This window comes from Chrysoperla carnea, chromosome 5, assembly GCF_905475395.1.
Source record: "Chrysoperla carnea chromosome 5, inChrCarn1.1, whole genome shotgun sequence".
Lineage (NCBI taxonomy): Eukaryota > Metazoa > Arthropoda > Insecta > Neuroptera > Chrysopidae > Chrysoperla > Chrysoperla carnea.
In genome coordinates this window covers 61,560,743-61,585,422 of record NC_058341.1, presented here as the reverse complement: position 1 = coordinate 61,585,422, position 24,680 = coordinate 61,560,743, and the positions used below count along the sequence as shown (strand labels likewise).

General features: G+C 30.7%; 2 protein-coding genes across 2 annotated transcripts; one reads left to right on the top strand and one right to left on the bottom strand.

The window, feature by feature from the left end:
• Positions 1-2,996: 2,996 nt before the first annotated feature.
• On the top strand, positions 2,997-6,425 carry LOC123301006 (aquaporin-11). Its single transcript, XM_044883716.1, has 4 exons — positions 2,997-3,285; positions 4,503-4,777; positions 5,841-5,985; positions 6,050-6,425. The coding sequence occupies exons 1-4, from the start codon at positions 3,105-3,107 to the stop codon at positions 6,241-6,243; spliced, it is 795 nt and encodes a 264-aa protein (XP_044739651.1). The 5' UTR covers positions 2,997-3,104; the 3' UTR covers positions 6,244-6,425.
• An 835-nt stretch (positions 6,426-7,260) lies between these two features.
• Positions 7,261-23,982, bottom strand: LOC123300993 (protein I'm not dead yet-like). Its single transcript, XM_044883698.1, has 14 exons — positions 23,916-23,982; positions 20,329-20,444; positions 18,952-19,063; positions 18,067-18,332; positions 17,214-17,328; positions 16,061-16,134; positions 14,877-15,008; positions 14,057-14,221; positions 12,612-12,818; positions 12,455-12,549; positions 11,218-11,304; positions 10,956-11,149; positions 9,972-10,109; positions 7,261-7,389 (listed from the first exon to the last, which is right to left on the bottom strand). The coding sequence occupies exons 2-14, from the start codon at positions 20,406-20,408 to the stop codon at positions 7,300-7,302; spliced, it is 1,755 nt and encodes a 584-aa protein (XP_044739633.1). The 5' UTR covers positions 20,409-20,444; positions 23,916-23,982; the 3' UTR covers positions 7,261-7,299.
• Between the last annotated feature and the right edge of the window lie 698 nt (positions 23,983-24,680).

Sequence of the window (24,680 nt, the reverse complement as noted above, 5' to 3'; positions counted from 1 at the left end):
TTTACTCAAAATTATTTTCTCCTATCAAGCCTGTTATTTAATATAATTGTTTCTGCGAAATCTAGGCAATCTTCGAAAAAATTTTGCCAATAAATAATAAAGTCGTCAGTTTTTCTATAAAGAACATTTTTGTTCAAATTGAATTAATAAACGCACAAAAAGCTAGACTTTTGCTACCAATTTCTGTCTAAATTATTCGGTTTACAAAAAAATGTTTCAAACAAATAATTTTTGTGTATTTATAAAGAACAATTTTCTAATTTAAGACGTTCATCTAATGTTTGACAGTTATGAATCAGAGTCAGGTTTTAATTGAACCGAAAAACTACGAATCGAATTCAATGTCGATATAAGAATATACTTTTGAATTTTTTACGTTTGAAGCATATTCCTCGGTTAAATTTATTTATGGAGTTTCAAGCATATGTCAACTTAAAAAGGACACTCTGTACAGGGTCAAAGGTCTTTATTTACTAAAATAAATGTATTCAGACGGTACCCAAGACGCCATTCCCATTGGTCAGCTCTAGACTATTAATGCTTAGCTATTGTGATTAAAAAGTTCGTAATCATTTTTCACTATTAATCGGTTTTACTTTATGCCAGCACTGTGCTAAATACACATAATGTATTATGGGTAAACATTTCAGGCAATATCCAAATTCGATTATTGAGGATAACATAGGTGTATTTTATACTAAGTGATTGTATACAATTACTGATATATTTTTGATTGTAACAAATTATTATGAATGTCATTTTCGATGGTAACGTACATAAAAAATAAGCATTTATTTTAAAATATGTAATTCATACCAATGCACCTTCCACAACTATCCAAACCTCCAGCTTCGTATTGGCTAAAGCATAGTCTCGTTGAAAATGGGTGTCAATGGCAACATTTTTAGTGACCCTAAAGAGCAACGTTGGTTTTGTGCTTACCTACTGTAACAAAAAAGCTACTAAAACCGACTACTTCTGAATCATCGTAAATCCGCGGAAAAGGTTCTGTCTGGCTTTCCTTGATCCTCTGTTTTGCGTAAGTGATATTGTTTCCGTATTATAATCCCATTGAATTATCCTAAATGCTTCAAGTTTAACATATTCATTTCTAATAAGACGTCCCAAAATGTTCCAGATTATATATTATAACTAACTAATACTAACTTTTTATCAGCGATTATTAATCTAAATGAACACCTAAAGTTCTAATTATTCATTAAAAGCTAATAATATTAGTCTGTCCGCTAAACACATACTTTTCTCCTGTTTCTAGCTCAATTAGTCCTATGTCCCAGTAGCTCGCCGCGTTAGGGTTTGAATTGCAAAATATCATTTCTTACAAATACATCGTGTATCAGGAATCTGTACACTGCCAGTTTTGAGATTTGTACATATAATATTGTAACCATTGTTTTCAATTTATCTTGCGATGACAAAATATACTGTGCAAAAGAATATTTATTTGCTAATTTAAACTATACATAGTATATTTTTTTTCAATTACTGTACCTATTATAATATATATATTACATTTTACAAGTTACAATTGATAAATGGTAAGTAACCAGGTGGTCAAAATTGGAACTACTGAAAAAGTGATCCACTTCCTGTTTAATAGTAAAAATTTTTATCACCAGTTAGTGGGATTTATCTGATTTGAATTTGAATATTTTTATTAGCCTTAAAAAATGATAAGTATTGCATTTGATAATCGAAATTGTAACTACTGAATTTGGACCTTCTTCTGAGTTTAATTAGAACGAATTATTATCGACAGTTGGCGAGATTCAATTCTCAGTTATCAATATTAGATAAAATCTTTATTTAAGCTTCTGATTTTCGATTTTTAAAGAAGCATCCCTCACATACTGCTTGTGAGAAGAATAATTAGAGTTCGCTTTTGTAAATATTATGAACCATACGAAGTTAAAAAACCATAGTATCACAGACATTTTAGCAAACATTGATGCGTATTTGTCCTGAAATTATTTACATGGGGTTTTCATATACAAACGATCATTCCATTTTTCACCAACTTAGAGTGGGGGTAGCAGGGTGAAAAAACTTTACGACCTTTTCTCATACCTACCGAATGCCATTAAAAAATATCATTAATATCGAACCAGCTGTTTCGGAGGATTTTAAACAGAAACACCGTGACACGAGATTTTTATAAAGGATGTCCCACGGTGACCGCCCAGTAGAATTTCTGAACAACTAGATATAATAGAAATCTGAAAATTGGTATTCCCCCATAACTGCTTGGGATAAATCCGCCTAAAATATTTTCATATTTGTGACACTTCCGGTTATACCAGAAGTTGACCCTATTTATTTTTAATGTCCTATTTATTTATACACAACTTAAGTCAATAATTTTGTGTATCTTTCGTAATAAAGTGGCCCCCCCTAATCGTTAAGGTTTTCGAGATAAACGATATTTATTCGAAGTTTTGCAGCAAATATCAGTATAGCCGCAAGTGTCACAAATCTGAAAATACTTTCGGCGGATATATCCCAAGCAGTTATGGTGGAATTTTAATTTTCAGATTTCTATTATGTCTGGTTCTCCAGAAACTTCTAATCGGCCATAACCGTGGGACACTATGTTAGATAATAATTTGAATAGCGTAATGTACGAATATGACACAGGAACTTTTGGTATTTTCCAGGCAATGTGACTGCGATCATTACAAGTAATTTTTTAATAAACCAGCATCATACTTTGGTACTACGAAACCTGCAATAAAATGTAGACTTGAAGAATTAATTTTTCTAAAATATCCTCTTTCATATATTCTAGAGAGCCAGCCGTACTATTAGACAGTTATTTACAGCATTAAAAATATAATCAACACATATTTTAATATGTGGACGTTATCGGTCTCTAATTTAAAAATAATATCGAAGAAAACACTGTTGTGAAAATATGCAATTATAAAATCTATAAAAAAGAATTTTTTTTTGACTTTTGAATTATGTAATTAATTAACAATCTTTGTGTATTTTATTAAGTAAGTGCGAAAAAATGAATATGTTCTATGGAAAAATAAAATATTAGAATCGGTCAAAAGTAAGAGATATATTTTTCACAAGCGAAAATGACGACGGAGCTCTCAAATTTAATTATTTCATTATTGTATATGGTATTAACGTCAGTATTAGCGACATTTGCTAGAAAATTAGTGAAAAAAACTATTGAAAATGAATTTGTTCAGGAATTATTCAATGAAGCAATTGCTTCTGCTGAGTTATGTGCTTGTTGTTTTGAACTGATCATAGGTAAGTAAAAGATAGTATAAGAATTTCCTTAATCAGATAACAAATTATCTTAAGTCTATATTGTTTCCGAAAACATTGACTTATGCACCATATCGGAGGTCAACAAGGAGGGTTGATGTGCGTTATAAATCGTAAATAGAAATATCACTGCAGCCAATATGCCCGGCATAAGCTGAATCAAATTTTAATGTCAGAAGAATTACGGCAGTCGAATTAGATCAAAAGTAGGGTTGTCCCGGAAAAATTACCGCGCAAAAATTTGCCTTCGGAAATCGTTGGACGGGCTCGCTGGCAGTCTACATATCGGTTTTCAGGATTTCAACCCTGTTACGACATACGCGATCTTGAATTTGAGGATGAATTTTAGTTTATTGAATAACTCGTTTATTTTCAATTTTACACGATAAATGGTTATAACCAAAGTTATTAGCAATTAAATTTCCTACAATTTTGGCCATTGTCAATTTGAGAACTGCTCGAATAAGATGACATCGATAGTGATTAAAACTTAGCGTCAGAACGAGTTACTACCGACCCTCTTGAGCTTCTAGGCGAAGTCATCGATAGTAATGATGAAGACTCAGATAACTCAAACTTGGCTGGACCATCGGCTTAACGTTCCAAACAGGCATACTTGGAATTTTGAAGGTTTTTCAAAATAATGTAGGTACTGAAAAAAAATAAGTTATTTTATTTACAAAAGTTATTTAAAAATTGAACAAAAAATGTGCACCATTACTTCAGCTAGAACATTTATTTAAACTTTTTTTTATTTGACACATAGTTTTTTTGTAAATTGTAAAAAACTGCACACCTCTTTCAAATTTCGCATTAATTTGCCTCCCAAAAGTTATGCACACTTCCTGTAATTGCGCATACCCGGATGGCACGCCAAAAGAAAGTATTAAAATGATTTCAAACTTCCTACCGATATTTTGTCCAGAACCTTTTGTATGTAAGATTAACTCACGGGCAAATTTTATAATAACTAAAACTGCTACAAACATCATAGTTTACGAGATATTTGAAAAAACCTATTTTCGCGACCTTTGATCTTGAATAATTTTTTTACGCACATGATTTTGCAATGGGCTTTTCATTTTTTAAGCCGATCGGCTGTTTTTTTGTCTTATTTATCTGGGTTATTAGCATCTAATGAGGGGTGAATATAACTTTAGTGACGAAGCTGTTCTGCTAATATGTTCATTTTTTTATAGTTGCGGATAATTATGGAGTATCTTCGTATGCAATATGCTTATTTATTTTAACAATATGGTGGGCAAATCAATGGGAAAATGCTACAGCATGTCCATATACGCATTTGGAGGATGTAGTGAATGGAACAACTACATTACGTGTAGCAATATTTAAAATATGGGCACAACTTACAGGTGGATGCCTAGTGTTTCGATATATTCAATTGTTGTGGAGTTTAGAATTAGCCAGCACACATGCTGGGCGAGCCTATGAAGATTGTACAGCCGATTTGCAGGCAAGTTATTCATTACAAATTTTACTATTGCCACGATAATATTATTAAAATATCTTAGAGCAGGCGTTAGATAGTGTTGGGTGTGCAAAAATCGAGGGCCACATTTTGTCAATTCGTTCTTTTTCATATAAGCTTATAGATAAATATTCCGGATGTTGCCCAAAACCCTATTGGTTCATTCCTCCTTTTCATCCCTACTTTCCACAGAAACAGTTAAGTGTTTTTTGAATCAAATAAAGCTGAGCCGAGGTTTTTTGAGTAATTTTACGTCAAAAAGGCTCCTTGTGATTTTTTCCTAAAGTTCATAGTTTTTGAGTTATTAACAGTTTAATGTTTGGAAAAATTCCAGAAAGTATATTTCCAAAGATTAAAATTAATGAAAATAAATTTTTGTGCTTTTCGAAATATTAAAATCATTTCACATTTTATAAAGTTCTGGAGACTAATTAATTACAGATTGATTGATTCTAAAGCGTCAATTTTCATTGTTAAAAATTGTTTAATTATCTAAATAGACCATGAGTTTGACAGCAAAATTAATAAAAAAATTATTTTTTTGAAACACTTACAAAATTTAAAAAACCCTCGACAAATTTTTCGGTTATGGAATCTAAACTCGCACTTGAAACATATATAAGAACACTCTCCATTAAATTACCGTTTTTCTTAAAGTATTTTCAAGATCGTCGCAACTTTTTAAGTTTTTTCGGGTATGAAACCCTAAACTTGCTCTTGAAATATAGCTAAGAACACTCTCCGTTAAACACCACTCTCTTTTAATAGCGAGTAACACCGTAGGGCGCAGATACTTGAAATAATATAATACAGGTAATAGAGAAGTTCGGTACTCTTATCCATAATACACTAAATTACAGGAGTTATTTTTTAATAGGTTTAGTATCACCTGTTGAATGATAATGCACAAAATTCTTTCAAATTTTTTTTCTCAAAATGGCAGCTAATACAAAGAGAATACTTCCTTTAATTTAATGCAAGAAAAAACTCTCTATTATCTGTATTAAAAAGCTTCTGATGAAATTTCATCACATTTTTATAATTTTAGGTTCCTATGATCTTTGGAGCAATTGTGGAGTGTGCAGCCACATGCTTGTGTCGTCTAGGATCTAATGTTATATCCGATAATCTTAGTAATACAAAAGTTGCCGTAGTTCTGGATTCATTTGTAGGAACATCGTTAGTTGTTGCCGGTATGTATCATTATTGAAAAGAAATTATTATTAGCATCTATTTAAAATTATATTGATTTTTCAGCCTTTAATTATTCGGGTGGATATTTTAATCCAGTTTTAGCAACAGCATTGAAATATGGTTGTGCTGGTAACACATTTACTGAACATATGGTTGTTTATTGGTTTGGAGCAATTGCTGGATCAATTGCATCCATTTACATTTATCAGTCATCCATAGTTAAGCAATTGTTAGGTCAAAAATCAAAAATTGAATAAATAATTTATTTTTTTATGTGAATTAAGGACATTTTATTATACGGATAGTAAGTAAACGTGTTCAAGGGCAGTTACTCACATGTCAAATAAATACCACAATACTCGAAATAAAATTGTATATTGAAAAATTTATGTCAATAAAAATTTAAATATATACCACACCTCCGTGTGACCAAACTAAATTCTTGATTAATACCATTTCTTTTCTTAAACGCTGATTGTGCCTGAATGTACCTTTAACAAAAAAATGCATTGTTTCTTTTTTTTTTTTGGGTTAGATCCATTATATATTTTTATCTAATATCATTTTTTTCCTTGGAATTTCTCAATAGGTCAATGCAGTTTCAAAAAAGCCTGTGTAGTCAGGTTACTCCCACCACTTTGGGGCGAGGGGTTCAATACATTTGTGTCCGCTCCTAAGAATCGGTATTTAACATTTCTGTTACTTAAGTTTTTTCAATAAATTGAGCCCTTTCTGAAATTTTTTACCCTAAAGTTTAAAATAACGAATTTTTGCCCTGTTAAATCTAATCGGTTCATCTCATCGGCTTTTATGAATTTCTTCTAAGAAACAAATGTTTTTATTATATATTTTTTGCTCATAAGCAACCCACTCCCCCATCCCCGTATTTTTAGTTTTTACCCTTTATATTCTGGAACAATCCTTTATTAGTTGCATTAGTTGCGGAGGCCAGCGCGAAGTTAGCCCTCGCATATATAAAATTGAATACCTCGAAAATAGGGCGGTACAAAACAGTGAAATTCAAAAAAAAAAAAAAAAAAAAAAAAACGAACCATATCTTCAAATTCTTTAAGAACAAAGCGGGGGCTAAATTTTTGGGGGTTATTAAATCGATTGAATTAAACAACTATTTTATTCAATGAAGACACTTTTCTTTAAAAAAAATCAAGTAAACAATTACACTGATTTATAAAACACTTTACAAAACATTTTATAACAGGTTTAGTGAACTTTTTACTCTCCATAACCATACGAAAATTCCCACTTGTAAATTATTAATTTACCTTGATTTCCTGTCCAAAAATATCCGAAATTTACCATTTGTATATTAATTTACCATAAGTCATTACTGCAAGAATGTAAACAAACATTGCCATAACACTTACAATGATACCACACTTTGCCTACAAAATAATAGAGTATCTTTATGCAATAAGTAGTTCTAAAACAAGTTGACATGTCGCAGTCTCAGTCAACTATCTTAATTAGCCATACTATTAACTTCCTAGTCTTTATACTAAACGGCGCGCTCTAATGAAAGAGTGAAGTTGAAAGAGTTCAGACACTTTGAAAATTTGAATGCGAAAGAACAGACATAAAAATTATAGGGTATTATCGTTAGTCAAAAATAAATCATGAAATTTGAAAAAAGTTATAATTTATGTAAAAATATACTTAAATATTCTGATTTCGAGTCATAAAAGCACATTTTACTTTTAAAATATTAAAATTAAAAGTCGTAATTTTTAAACTGTATATCACGTGATCAAAAACGCGGGCAAGTCTTGCTGTGATGTCATAGCGGTATGAGTCATAGACCATCAATTAGTTCAGTGTAGACAGTTGGGTATAATATATACATAGATAATAAGTATTTATATTTATTATAATCAGATGTCTATGAATATATCTGTCAAAAGTTTTTTGTGATATTTCGTATAGTGATACCCATATTACGTCATCAAATTGGATGCCCGCGTTTTTGACAGTTTAAAAAAGGTTTAATATTTAATTTAATTTTTTGGCAAGAAGTGGATGCCCGCGTTTTTGACAGTTTAAAAAAGGATTAATATTTAATTTAGTTTTTAGTGGCTTTTTATTAGCAAAATCAACATTTTGAAGTTATTTTTCAAAAATAGTGGAATACCCTACTGTAAATATAATGCACTAAGTTACAGGAGTTATATAATAAAAACGAGCTATGCATAGTGTAATGATGAAAATTAAACAGGTAAATATGTAAAAAATAATTAATTGTATGAAAGTAAGAGGATTTAAGAACAATTATTAAATTCCGATGGGAATAAATTTTTATTATACGCTACGTTTTATGCTTGAATAAGCACTTCTTCTGGTGATCTATAATCAAAAATATCAAAATAGAATGTTGGAGGTCACGCTACTCAAATAAAGTTAATAAAAATTGATAAAAAATCAATACTACATATCATAAAGTAGGCCGAAAAGCATTTAGTGCATTTACATTCAGTACGTGGCACTGGTAAATTTATCTTATCTTATATATTTAAACGAACAATTCTTGTATATATATATTTACGATCTTGGAAATGGCTCCAACGATTTTCATGAAAATGAGTATGTAGGGGTTTTTTGGGGCGATAAGTCGATCTAACAAGGTTTCATTTTAAAAAAACGTCGTTTTATTCGTTTTTTAATGAAAAACTGAAACATACATCGCAAAATATGACTCTTCCTGACATCTTTTGGTGTATATCGTAGTTAATGAAATAAACGACATTACCGGGATATTCAAAATGGTATTTGTGTGGAGACATTTTAAACGGTCTTATACAATATAATTAAATCTTTATGGGTCTTATATTAGTGATAAAATTTGTGTCTTTTTAACTCAAAAAACACCGAGCAAAGCTCGGTCATCCAGATATTTTCAATAAAAAAAAAGTGAAAACAAACAATTTACTGAGTTAATAGATGAAATACCCTGTATAGAAAGTATTGAATTTCACTGCATGCATTATTTTTTTATAAATAAGAAAAGTTTAAAAACCAAAGCTATGATATTTAGTTTTCGAAAGTATTTTCTTAAATTTATTTTGTCGGTTTTCGAGAATGTTTCTCAAGACCACTATTTGAAGCTACCTACAAATTTTCAAATGCATATTTTTTATAGTTTTAGAGAAAATGTACACCAAAGTTTTGTCCTAATTTGCGCCCCCACTGGTAAACAGTTTACAAAAAAATGTTTCATACAAAAGTTATTTATTTTTGTATATAATGAACATTTTTTACGTTCAAACTTTTGTTTTATCTCTAACGGTTAACAAGGTCTTAACTTATGTTGCTCACTTGCGAACTCAAACTCATTTTTTACTTCCTGAGCACGCTTCGAAAATTTCAGCTTGAACAGACAGACAGACAGACCGACATACAACCGAACATAAACTATTTAGGTTATTTTATGAATACCCAAACAAAATTTCATTCGACACTATAACATTTTTAAGCGTTACAAACTTGAAACTAAACTTAGTATACCTTGATACTAGGTAAAATTATCCTGTAATTTAGTGCAAGAAAAAATTCTTTACTATCTGTATTAATATGTATAATTACAGAGAGTTGGAGCAATTCAGTATAGTCCTTTTGAAATTGACAATGAAATGTTTTATATTATCATTTTTATATTGTGATTTTACATGACAACACGTGGATAATCACAATATACAGATTTGCACCTTTTGGCAATTGAGAAGTGTTAACACACATACTTATCCACTTAACGAACCAAATTTACGCTCATGGGTGACATTAAAACTTTTATTGCCAACTTCCAAAAGCGCTGTACTTATAACTGAATTACATAAACTCTGATTATCCCGGAGACTTGAATAAATGGAACTCTGATGTAACTTTTTCTAATTCTTTTTAAATAGTAACAAAATAACTTTTTTAATTGAAATGTTCCTTAATATTGGTTTTGGTGTATAACATTGAGCATATTTACCATCTGGGGTGTTGGAATATTCACGAATCCTGCAGCAACAGCATTTGGTGGCGTTCCTACTGGTAACATAAAGGAAAACGAACAAGCTATTGCAGTTGGCAAAGCTAAAAATTGTGGATCTATTTTCAAATTTTCAGACTGAAACATAAAGATTATTAAGAAAATCACATTTTGTAACATAGTGATGTCTAATTAGACGTAAAATACAAGTAACCTTCGAGCTCCGCTACGCTGAACGGGTTCAAATAGTTTTTTTTCTTTTATTTTTAGCATAAAATATTTAAAGGTTTCCCACTTGAAAATTATCGTTTTGTCCCTACACTGGAACCTGTGAGGTTGAAAGATGGCCTAAGAATGTTTACCATAGACATAGTAATATTAGACTACGAGATTCATATACTTTCTATGTTGAAAAGTTGTGCCAACTTTGGAAAGAGTCCTTGATCTAAGGTAGCGCTATGTATAATCTATTTACTATCTATAGTAGAGTATAGTAGAGATGGTAGAGATCTATCCTATCTACTATCTATCTACTAATATTGGAACATGAATTTCATCGAATACGTACTCTAAATATATAATCTCTTAGATGTGTGCATTTTTATTTACAAATACCTCAAGATTTATTAGGTTTAAATCACAAAAATTGTGATGACCCGGTGAACTTCGATTCACCTACAGTTTATTTAATTGAAACTATTGATCAGCGATTATTAATCTTAACATACAGTTTCAATTAATTAATATCCATGCTATGTTAAGCCCGCCTACTAAGTCTGTTAAGCTCACCCCCTGCATAGCCCGCGCGCTAAACACAAATTTTACTACTATTACTTGGACAGGCATTCGGCCTTCAACCTGGCTGAAGTCTTTGACAGTGAAGTTCGCTGCCCTCACATATAGCTCTAATAAATACCTATTAACAATACATGAATAATAATAAATACTACCTCAATACTATTCGACTATAAATTAAGTACATACCAAACTTAGGCATATGGGAACTACAATATTACAGATGGCAACATTAGCTGATAGTTCTGTCATAAATGAAGCAATTGTTGCAATTGTTCCCATTATTACCCAATCGGGTAATACTTTCATCACACTTAACCAATCGCCAATCATATCATTCATGCCAGACTGCTTTGATCCTAATGCAAGGGCAAAACCACCTCCTAAAAAATTGTATTAAATTTAGTTGCAAAGTTAACTTTTTGAAATTTTAGACTAAATGAAAATTCACCCAGAAGAAACATAAGTCCCCATGGCGTCTTTTGATGCAATAATTTCCAAGTAATTAGAGGTTCACTTTTTTGTGGCCACTTTGTTCCTGAAAACCATAAATTTTGTTTAGATACTTCAACGGCAATTTTTTCAGGAGCTGTTCAATTTCCATAGGTTTAGGGGCAGGAATAGTATTTGAAATAAATTTCAAAAAGGCTGTTTATTTGAGGGGTTATTGTTAAAGTCGTGTCTAACAACTTTTCCTCCACGAAAATTTTTGTGTAACCAGCTCATTCACGTGGCATGAACAATTTTTAATTACGCAGTAGAATTAAAATGAAAAATAAAATAGTCATAATTTATTGAGTATATCAGAAAACATGGCCATGAATTGTATTTCGTTTACCATTTTTACAGAAACTTTGGATTGGTGGTTCAAAATGATGCTCATATATGGTGCAGTAAAATGTCAGAAAAAATTAAAAATGTGTCAGATTTTTAAATTTAAAAATATATATATATATATATATATATATATATATATATATATATATATATATATATATATATATATATATATATATTTATAAATCATGAGTTAAATTATTCCTCAGTCTGATTTGTGGCCTATAATACTGGACAGTTTCATTCAAATCCATTCAGTAGTTTTTGCATGAAAGTGTAATAAACAATTAAACAAAAGTTGCTCGAAATTAACAATTATAACTCTAAAAATTCTGAAAAATGTCTAAAAATTCTACAAATTGACATAGCTTTGATCACTGTAACATATGGACCAAGTAAATTTGTGAATTTGTTTTTTTTTTTTTCATTTTATTTTTTACTCTCTCATTTCGTGATTTAGTGGGAACGTCGTTAATTCTCTACCAACAATTTCCAACAATTTTGCAAATAAAGTTGGGATTTTAAAAATTATTCAAAAAAATGAAATACATAGATATAACAAATTTTGTATTTAACCTTTGTAATAAACAAAGACGATTCGGCTTAGACTCGATTTAGCATCTAGTTTCCTGAATTCACCTAGGAATTGTGATCAGGTAGAAAATTTTAGTTCGTTTTTATTATTATTCGTTAAAAATAGCAATTTTCTTTAAACAAGTAGTCATAATCGATCCGCTATTTTGAACTCTCCACTTGCTACGTAACAACCAGGATCAGTAACTTCGGGAAAAATTCCCTAGAAAAGTCTGTTTAATTTTGAAAAAAGCAATTTTGACACTATAGGTACTTACGATCACTTGTACATGCTTTCAAAAACGTTGGTTTTGCAGGAACAAGAAACATTAATATTATAATAAAAAAAGCCACACTTCCATCGTTTATTTTCCTATATAATCCACAAAAACTGTCAAGTATCTATCATAAAACTTAAATACATAAAAATCTTACACGCTGGAAATTGCTTTTCCATAACCGGGCATAAATCCAGGCTCAAGAAAAAACCATAAAATAATACACAATAGAAAAAAAAACAATACCCATGATTCATGCCATGTTATTGTTCCCAAATCATTATACTTCTGTTTTAATATTGTTCTGGCGGTACTTTTTAACTCTTTACCTTTTTGTACCATTTTATATCCTTCCGAGTTTTTTCTAAAAATTATGTTAAAATCGTGCTATTTAAAACAAACGTTTGGAACAAATTATAAATAACTCAAAGTATAAGACAAAAAAAATTAGATTCTCATTTATTGAAATCGAAGTAGCAGTAATAAATAGAAATATAATAATGTAACCAAACCTGAAGTTAATTCTACGAAAATAAGTCTGCCGGAAAATTCTTTTTTCTAAGTACAGAATTTTATTCCGATAAAATGAAAGAAAGTATCATTTTTGAATAAGATTTTTGGAATGTACATGATTTGAAACAAAATTATGACCGATAAACGAATTTTGGTCGCAAACAGAAATTTTTTAGCCAATTTTAGTGTAGAAAAAAGTTTTACACTAAAATTTTGTTTTAGGATACAAAACTTACGATAAAAAAAAAATCCAATATTATCGGAGAATGTCAGTTTTTAAAGCAGAAATTTTTCATTCGCCGCATATTATTCAGGTTAAAATTTAGTAATTTCGATAACTACATATTATCAAATTCTTTTGTCTTTTTTTATTAATTTATTCATTTTTCTAACTTCAAATTTGGAAAAATAAAAACGACAAAGAGAATCAAAATTCTATTTTTTATTCTAGGTGTTCCATTATAGTTGAATCACACATTTTTCTGCTAAAGGGTTCATTCAAAAAAAATGTCTCCTATATTAGTTACATCTATTAATGCAGCTAAGGGGGAAGCAGGGTGAGCAATGCCCACTCTACGCATTTCATTGCAAATCCTATTTAGACTAATCGAATTTTCAAAAAATTTATAGTTTAAGTCCAATCTTAGTACTTTGACATAAATGGGTTTGAACATAAAACGCAGGCAAGTCCAACGCCATCAAATTTGAATGAATAGAACGCAAGATATGGGTTAAAACGTAAAAAAGTCATTTTCCAAGATTGTGGCGAAAATTTAAGGTTTCCAAACAACCCCTATTGAATGAGTGAATAAAAAAATCTAGTGTCAAAACTTTTGGGTCACCCCTCTACAATTTACGTAAGAGCACTCGACTATATTCATTTTTATCAAAGAGCAAAGTTTCTTACGCTTTGTACCGATCACAAGTATCGATTTTTCGATATTGAAAATCAAACATTTAAATGTTAATGTTATATTATTTAAAAAAATTACGCTCCCTGGAAGAAAAATTTCTGGCTCCATTATGATGGATCATCCTATATAAGTATATAAATATATCCAAGATCTTGATGTTGGTTAAAAAATTTACCTGAATAGACCGAGGTACATCATTTCTAATATGAGAAATGTTAAACAATTTATTATAAACATTATGGGACCATTGAAAGCGATCCATAAAGCGAAGTTAACACCTTTTGGCTTGTAATCATACCAATAGCTGGAGGTGTCATTTTTGACCTTTTCTTTTAAATCCCTGCAAATAAAATTATTTTAGATTTAACATTCATTTTGGCATTCTAATCTTATTTAACTAAACGAGTAAGGAAAATAAATCGTAATCCCTGTCAGGGCGTACGCGACATTTTGTGGCATCAAATTCTATATAAAACATATCTAGCTCTGACTTATAATGTCATTCCCCTAGATTTGATAATTTACAAGAAAATTGATAAAAAAACTATACATTTCGGATTTCTTTTACTTTCAAAACTATAAATTTATCAAAAAAGTGAAATTATTGACCAAAGATGGCACGATTTTAGGAAGTTGGGCAGAATCCGTGTAATCGGACATTGTATTCGTAATTAGCGCTTAAAGTACCTCCTAGATAACAGTTTGGGCAATAAATACTAAGTTTTCTGTTTAGTTTCGAAAACTGGAATTTCGGGGCAAAAATTAGATGACAATTTTAAGCCAAAATAAGCATTTCCAAAAAACTTAAGTCTGCATATGCACTCCACTAGGGCCCTATGCCCCCTTATGACTAGCTTAAGTTGGTTCTGTTTCCCCACTTTTCCCCTTTCGATACTTTTTGCTAAAAAAAAGTACGAAAATGAGGATAATTATCAGGAAGATAAAATAATCGAAAGATTTTATGACATAATTGGTAGGATTTAAAAAAAACTTACTCTTCATGTCCTTCAAATAACCCAACGTATGTTAAATTTGTTCCAGTTCCTACTATGGTGGCACATCCTCCAATTGTAGATGAATATGCTGCTGCTAGAAAGTACGCCAGTGTAGAATCAGTCGGAACTCGTCTGTTAAAAATAAACAATTTTAGATAACTCCCTTCCGAGTGTCAAGCGGGTCATCCTATCAATTGAAGTCTACTGTTCCGAGGTATTTTCTACTAAATTTTTATCTACTAAATTCGAATATTAATGGGGAATTTCATATATAATGGATATTTACCGATTTCAAAAAATGGAGGCTTCTAGTTTTGGTCTTTGTATGTACGAAAGAGTAAGTGCATGGGCGACAAACATCAGAAAAATTCTTCGTATTTCGATGCGGTTTTCAAAAGTGAAATGACCCCCACTTCCTAAGGTTGTGAGTTGTATTGATAATATAAGTGAAACTTTGCTGATTGAAAATTGTGAAATAAAATTAATTTGATTCATTCAAACTTTGATATTTAATTTATATCCGAAAGTTGATTTATCGACAGTACCGTATTCGATTAAAGTAAAATCCCATTGAAATGGTAACGAAACGGAGGCTTTTTTTGTCATCGGTTAATGTCTCTTATTTTTTAATAAATCTTCTTTTCAATAAATAATATTCAAAATTATTGATTGATTTACTTCCTTTTAATTCACAGGCCAAAGACTGCTCATTGAAATAAACTTTTGGCGATTTTTGAGACATACGGGGAAATTTTTTGAAAAATCTTAAAAAAATTAAATTGCTAAACACTTTCTTCCTTGTGCTAGAACCTTATTTTATGATTTTATAAACACCTATACCAAAATTTTGTTCGTAGCATCAATATTTTTAAGCTTTACAAACTTGGGACTAAAATTAGTAGGTATTATGATAAATATATTTATTGTAAATAATTCCTAAAACTAAAAAAAAAAAAATTATAAAGAAGAATAATTAATTTTAAATTTGTTGCGCTGTTTTTCTTATTAGTTTGCGGTTTTTCAATATAAGATCGCGCAATTTCCTTCGGAATTATTTCAGACAATCCTGAAACGAGGTATAAAATCATGGAAGCCAACAAAAAAATTATCACTAATATTACATAATGTCATCTGTTGCAATCAACATTTTTTGAATTTACTTTTATTTGAACAAGAACACTCACTTTGCTTGTTTTTCCGCTTCTGGTAATTGTTGCTCTTCTTCAGATAGTGGTTTATACAATGAGCCCATACCTTGCTGTAAAGTTAATCGTTTTAGAAGCTTATTATTTATTTGTGTAGTAAATTTTGCATTCGACAAACATCAATAATTCTACGATTGACCTATAAAAGGTCCATTGCAAAATCATGTGCGCAAAAAAAAAAAAATTCAATGGTCAAAAGTTATTATTAAAATTAACTTTACGGCAGTTTAACTATTTATTCACTAGTTAATTTTGCATAAAAAAGTTGTGGACAAAATATCCGTAGAAGCAATAGTTCTTAAGATATTTGGCCGAAAAAAATTTACTTAAAAAAATAACAAAAAAAAAAAAAAAAAAATATTTTTAATTTTTATATATATTTTTTTATATTGTTAATTTATAAAATATTTGATATTTTTCGTGTAGTAGAGTAAGCGTGGACTTACTCTAACTTTTCTCAGTTAAATATTTCGAAAACTACTTCTTCCTCGAAAAATTTTGTAAGGAACCATTTTCTGAAATTTAACTCACAAATGCAGAGGCACATAATGGAAACCCTGAATTTGATCTTGACCATTCGTGTCAAGTTGTTGGTAATTTTTATGACAACCTTTGTTTTTAGGGTCACGTATCCAAAGGGCTACCAACTGGATCCAATTACTAAGACTCTTTGCCTGTCTGTCTGTCAGAGGGCTGTAATTGCTGTAAAAGTATGTAATTTCTATAACAAAATAATTCAGTACCAGAAGAGACACCTACTATCTTTGGTAATCGGAAAACATAGACCCGGAAAAAATAGATCTAAAATATAGATCCAGAGTAGGTATTGTTGTAACTACGAGTTGGTTGGTTTGAGTTTGTCGACTATAGAGGAGTTGGTTGGGTTCTGAAGTTTTTAGCCCTTGCACGTTCAAAAATTGGACACTATTACAGAAATTTATTTTTGCCTAATTTTTCCGGTCTATCTTTTCCTAAATCTACTATCTTTATAACACTAAGTAGTTTGATCTCTGCAACTATTGTGAATATTGATGTATCTAGTTAATTTTCAAAGCCATCACTTAAGTCATAAAACTCCTTTAACTTTTCTCTAAAATACTATGTATGCACTTACCAAATGTTTAGATTTTACCTTTTCTAATTCTTCTAAAACCGCTTTGATAATTGGACACATCATTGCTGTAGCAGCTGTATTTGACATCCACCAGGAAATAAACATTGTAATCGTCATTATACCAAAATGTAATCTAAAAGGGTAAGAATATCTAGTTTCAATGAGTGTTTGGCTATTTTGAATGCGGAGTTTTTTGAAAAAAGAACTTTGTTTTTTAAAGTTCAATTTTTAAGTAATCTTAGTGCCCTACCCTAAAATCCTCAATTTTATACGTGTAGTCCGGAATTTCATACAATGTCTGATTTATTCTGAAAGTCTTCTAGTAGTCGAGTCCAAAAACTTATAAAAATGCAGTCTTTATAAGTTTTACATAGACCTTTTCAGAGTGATCCAGAATTTTTCAGATTTACTCAGTCTTCTAAAATTGTTTTTCAGAACACTGCAAGATTAAATTAGACTATTGGTAGAAAATTCCACCAGGGCAGTTTTTATGGATTTTCGTTTAATTATACAATATTTATATGATAGTTCACATATAAACATACTAATTAATAAATTAACATCGATTTATTAATTATAACATAGATTCGATAATACAGAAAGATAACGGACATGATAAAATTGTAATGCTTGCCATTCGGCTACCGATTTAATGTTCCCCTCAAGTTAAATTTGTGTAATTATTTTATGTATTTTTCATTATTGTCGAAAAATAACCGAGAAGATGAGTCTGAATGAACCAAAAATCAATTCTACGAGTGTAAAATGTCCCGTATATCTCGGGTAGGACTTTCAAGATCCAGAAAAATCATTTAAATATAGGCGCTATTACGTCCATACTAATACAAATTAATATTAAAGAATTACTTACCTTCTGGGGCTACATCCAATAAGAAGAATGAAACCTAGTGCAATACGATAATGTAATCTGCTATGCTCAACAGCCAAAGCAACCATAATACCACCAATAAACATTACATTCGTTTTGTTCATATATTCTTTGGTTACTATAGCTGTCGGTACAATGCTCATCGCTGGCAAATAGACAATAGGCAATGTGGACGATATTGCTAATGGTATACATTCAGTAACCCAATAACCTGCCATTACAAGTACCAAATACAAACATCGATAAGCCTGAAAAATTTAAACCAAAAATTTTAATAGACTAGTTAATGAGTTAAAATCATTATCAAGCATATTATTTGTGGTTTTTTATGGTTTCCCATAGATGTTACGGTGAATACCAAGATAGATAGACAGACATACAAATTACAAATTAAAGACAGCCATAACCGGATATCTAGAGGGCCCGAGTTCGCGTCCCAGTTTCGATGTGATTTTTACGTTTCTTTCTATTGGTTCAAATAAAAACATCTTGTTAACTGCCGGTTATAAAAAAACACAAGCATAAGTTTTTAATTTAAAGTTAAATTTTCTAACAAGTTCGCCTAAACAAATAAAAATTTACAAATTAATCGCAAATATAGGCATTAAAAAAAGCAATTTTCGTATGTGTACCTACTGTATGGAAAATTCACTTTTTATTACTGTAATTTAAAAAAAAATTTATAGAGAGCGATGTACAGCGCAGTATTTAAAAAACCACATTCACCTCTACGTTTGAGGTGTTCCAATTGTTTACACTTCGTAAAATAAATCGAGTGTCTACCGATTCTGTGAGTCTGACTAATTTTGCCTTTTAACAAGCGTACTTTTTTTTTTTTACTTAAATTTCAATACAAAAAAGCCTTACTTTGTCATGAAAATTTAAAAACAATACCGGACACCATATTATAGGCCAAATTACACTGAATAGAGCTTTCCAATATGTTTTCGTAAAATTCCAATATATTTCGGAACGGGAACTGAAATGTATAACTTTTTTTTAAATCATAGTTTTAAAAGATACTATTTCGAATAAATTAGTTTTATCTCTAGTTGTGGATAAAAATAGTTAATTTTTTAAAACAAGTATGTATAAAAATTTGTTTATATAAAATATAATCCAAAAAATGTTTTCAGGAAATTGGAGAAAAATCGATATTTAATTCGAAATATTCTAGAGTTTTCATTTATTATCTTTGATGAGGGAAAATGGAAATTTGACGTCTTCTTGTTATGCTAAAGCTATGCTAATGTTCATACTATAATGTTTTGTCTATTGCCTATATTGTAAAATTTTCTTAATTTTTGTACATTTTGTTTATTCTGAATTTTATGTAAATTACATCTTTTTAAGGAATTACATTTTCTGTTTAAATAAGTTTTTTAATATCGTCAATTGTATAATTTAATAATCTACGAATTCCTTGTGTGTAGAATCGTTTTAGCGACGTTCGCAGAAATATTTCATTTGATCATATTAACCAATTGGAGTTCAGACAATAATTTCAACATTTATGTAATTGCAGTGCCTATTTGCCTAATTATTTAAAAAAAAAGGCCATAAAAATTACGATTTACTTTAAAAAAATCTTATTTCTAACAAAATCATTCTGAATAACTTAAAGATAATATTGCGCGGACAATGTAATCCTTTTACAGTAAAAAAAAAAAGCGAGTGAAATTCAAATAAAATAAAGGTGAATACAGGTAAAAATAGAATGCCACACCCCTTGGTGTCATCACCCCTGCACTAGCAAATATATACAGCGTTGCTGGATACTAACTCAGCATTAAAAAAAAATTTGTGATATTGTGATTTCCGGTCAATCTCCGAAGCCCTACGTGATTTATTTCTGTACGACAGTTATGTAATTCGTTTCGAATACTTATGCAGAGCTTCAATCCATCAACGCCGTACATATTTGATGGTGCAGAGGTAAGGCACCAAGGGGCGTGGCATTCATATTCTTACGGTACCAACATGTACCGTGCAAAACTGACGCCATTTAATTGTGCTAAAATTTACTTTTACATTTAGGAGCATCTTTTTCAACATGATTCATTTCAACACTTGAAGTCTTTTGTATTCTTGAAATTCAAATATGGAAGGAATATAAATACATAGAAAAGCTGAGGGTGAACTTAATAGATACCAATGGCCATCGCTTTGACTTAGATGTAGAATTAAAAAAGCTTCATATTAAATATATTTTATGCTAAAAACAAAATAAAAATTTTTACTCACGCAGGGGGAGGCGGCGGTTCAGGTTGTTCTGGATCTACTGGCTCCACTGGCTCTTTTGGTTTGGTTTTCTTTTGTCCCATTTCGGATATTCATGAATAAAACTAAAATTATTGTGTCTAAAAACAAAACTTCATTTGGACAGAGAACTTTTTATTTCGTATATGGGCAGAGTGTCCCAAAACTATCACATTAAGAGATCAGAAGAGTGATATAGACTTAAAACTTCGTGAATAGCCTCCGTTTGGTTAAGTCTATCAAACTTTTTCTCTACATTTTTTCGAAAGTGCTGCGTTTTCAAATGAGCATGATCACGTCATATTTAAGCAATCGATCTAAGGAAACGCAGCACGAAATTTTTTGTACACTAAGTCAGCTTGACAACATCAATAATTATTAAACAATAGAATATTTTTTCCGACAAAGATATTGCATCGATTAGCTTCTTTACCACGACGATCATGCCGTATTTAAGCATTTTTAATACATGCATGATTCACTTTTATTGAATTGTTTAATATCTATTATTAATGTTATCAAGTGATCATGGTATCCGGTAAATTCGATACTCCGTTTTTTCAGACCGATAGCTTAAAAATGACGTCATCATGCTCATTTGAGAACGCAACAAGTTCGAAAAAAGTTGTATAGAGAACTAAGTGGCTTCACCAAAAGGAGGCCACTGACGCAGTTTCAAGTATGTATTGATCATTTAACAAAAAGGGTGCTGTCCCGCAGACTACTGCAACATCCTAGAGCAGTAAAACACATAAATTTATGTATTTCAACAATTAACTCAGTCAATTGTTTTTTTTTCACTTGTTTTTCTTAATTTCAATTTTTCGTACACAAATTTGTAATATTGAATCCTTAAATTTTTATATCCCCTTTTGTATCGCTACATTTTGGGCGTGACATTAAAATGGGATCACTCAAGCAGTATGTATATACAGTGTGTCCCCGGATAGAGGTAACTATACTTGTAAATTTTCTTATTTTGCATTTTAAGAAAAAGAGTCATTCTTTATAAAAAGTTTTGCTTATTATTAAAAGTATGTAGGAATATTTAAAATTTCTAAATAATGTACAGGGTAGCCAAAAATTTGGTATCACTATTTTTTTTTTGTTAAACTACCCTTCGTTTTTAAATGTTGACAAAATGTTACTAAAAAAAGTTACTCGAAATTAACAATTATGACTCTATAGCTATACAAAATATCAAGAAGATCTTTCCAACTTTGACAATTCCATTCTTATAGTGAATGTTTATCCGAGAAAATAAATTTTCTTTTTAATTTTCTAAACTAGAATTGATAATTAATTAATTGATTTATTAATATTTTCTTTCTTACGTTTTTTATAATTAGAGCTTTTGTTCAAATAAAAAATGATTCTATAATGAAAGTACACGGATCTTCTTGATATTTTGTATAGAGTCATAATTGTTAATTGCGAGTAACTTTTCTTAGTAACATTTTGACAACTTATAAAAAAGAAGGGTAGTTTACCAAAAATAAAAATAGAAATATCACTGCCACCAATTTCAACGAGAAGCTTAAGCTACTATCCTCCCTGGCAAACACTTAACATTCATTGTGATTGGGAATGGAGCCAGTATGACAGACCATCAACGCCATCAAAAATTTACCGATCGCTATTCCGATTAATGAAGGAGAAATATAAAGATTTTGATGAATATTATACTGACGGATCCGTTGTAGATAATCGAGCAGGATATGCGGTGACAACCGAAACAGCTGTATTATCCACCCAACGCTTGAACAACCTTTGCTCCATCTTCACCTGTGAAATCTCAGCCATTATCTATGCATTAAAAACCGTCACAACAAAAAATTACAATCCAAGAACGTCATCTACTCCGATTCCAACTCCGCACTGAAAGCTATCAGCAACCAGAATAGTACCCATTCACTAGTACATATAGCTCAGCAACTCATAGACGAAACAACAAATCAAGGTTCCAGTGTTGTACTAGCATGGATCCCAGCACACCAAGGAATACAAGGCAACGAATTAGCCGACCAATCAGCTAAGGAAGCCACACGAAGTGAAGATATAACAAATACAACAGTAACACATTGTGAAGCTAAGAAACACATAAAAAATGTAATAATGCAACACTGGAAGCAAAAATGGCTACAACTTTTACCGACTAAGCTCCATGCAATACGCGATAATATTTTCGACAAGCTACCAACCCTTGACCGCCAAAAATATTGTACAATCATTAGATTACGGATTGGACACACGAACATGAGCCATATTCATCTCATAACCAAAAGTAACCCAAACCGACAACGCAATAATATCGGTGAATCACGTTCTTTCACAATGTCAGGGATACCAGCATCAAAGAAACAAAAATGGATTACCCTCGGAAGCCAAGGATATCCTCAATGATCCCAAATATTTCCCGAGTCTCTTCAAGTTTATTAAGGACAATGCCTTAATTATATGAACACATTTTGTATTAATAATAACACATGTAAATAATGTATAAGTCTCTGCGGTCGCTAATGACCTAGACGTTAAAAGCGGCCTTAAATAAAAAAAAAAAAATTAGTGATTCCAAATTTTTAAGAAGTTTAAACATTATTAAGAAGTTTTAAATATACGTACATACTTTTCAGAATAAGCAAAACTTCTTATAAAGAATGACTTTTTTCTTAAAATGAAAAATAAGGAAATTTACAAGTATAGTTAACTCTATCCGGGGACACACTATATAACTAGCCACACCCAATGTACAGGGTGGGCCATTTTAATTGATACATCTAAATATTTCGTTTTTTAGGTAACCAATCAATAAATAACTTAAACAAAAAATGCAGTTTAATGGGGGACATTATGTTCTGACATCAGATTGGGCCTAGTTCTTCGGGTTTCTTTAATAGCCAATTTAGATCCTAAGCGGTAAGAGCTATAGAGGAAATTAGAAAGTTGTTCCTCATAAAAAAAACTAACAATTTTTGTTGAAAACATTTTTTCGAAAAACAATAGATTTCGGAAGAGAAGAAACACGCTAACTACGGAAAAATACTTTTGCTTAAAGTTGTCAAGGGCAATAGAGGACATGCGCCTGTGTCCATAACTTTGACCAACAATTATCCACTTTTGACCTACAACTTTAACCGTATTTTATTTCGATTAAATGCAATAATACATATTTCTAAGTCGCATTTCCTTCGAAAGCTGACGTTTTTCGAAAAAATGTTTTGGACCATTGCTAGTTTTTATGAGGATCAACTTTCTAATTTAAAATATTATTATATCTCTTACCGTTTAGGATCTAATTTGACTATTAAAGAAACCCCAAGAACTAAGTCCACTCTGATGTCAAAATATGATGACATCCATCAAACACTGCAACTTTTATTCAACTTATTTTTTGATTGTTTAACTACAAAACGTGATATTTAGGTGTATAGATAAAAATGGTCCACCATGTATAATTCTCCAGTAGGATTGTGGTTTTACATGTCTATCTCTATTACAGGGTTCATTTCCCTCATTTTTAGCTCAAAATGACCATTTAAAAAAATGCATACTTGGAAATTAAAATTTCTTACCTTTAATACTAGATTAGTAAGTTCGTATATCACCGTAATGAACAATAGCGTCACGTCTATCTAAAACGCTAGTTTCTAAAATGACAGTTTTGACCAAAAAAAAATCCATAAATGAATAAATTGTGAAAATTTATTTATTCAATTGTATAAGCCTTGGTAACGTAGGAAATAAAAAACCAAAGTGATTTGCATATGGAAGTGAATCAACTTGGAAAAACCACTTTATTGGCGGCGACATAGCGTCGAATAAAATATATATGTTACAGTCAAAACTCTTAGCCGGACAAAACTACTCTTAAGTGGCAAAATCAGTCAAATGTAGCTTTGACTGCATAGTTTAGTCAATAGTAGTTTTGACTGAAAATCATTGATTATTAGGGCTTTTGGCAGTAAATTTGCGGTCAAAAGTGATTTTGACTGACTTTGTGAACGGATCCTAATTGTACAAAGGAAATTATATTTGAGCACGACGGCTCGAGCTAGATACTCGAGAATTCATTAAAGGCACGGAGGCCGCGCGTTTTCATGGGAATACCTTCATTAAAATCTACTTTGGAGTGAAGAATTTAAATTAACCTTTCGATTGGAATGGCCAACCCGTAAAGAATTGTAAAATCAGAAAACTCCTACCAGTCAAAAATACCTTTGACTGGAAAAAATAAGCAAAGTACTTCTCGGTCTATAGTAGTTTTCGATCTTTAGACTGAAAACCATTGGTTAAAAGTGCTTTTGACTGTATATTTGCGGTCAAAAGTGGTTTTGACT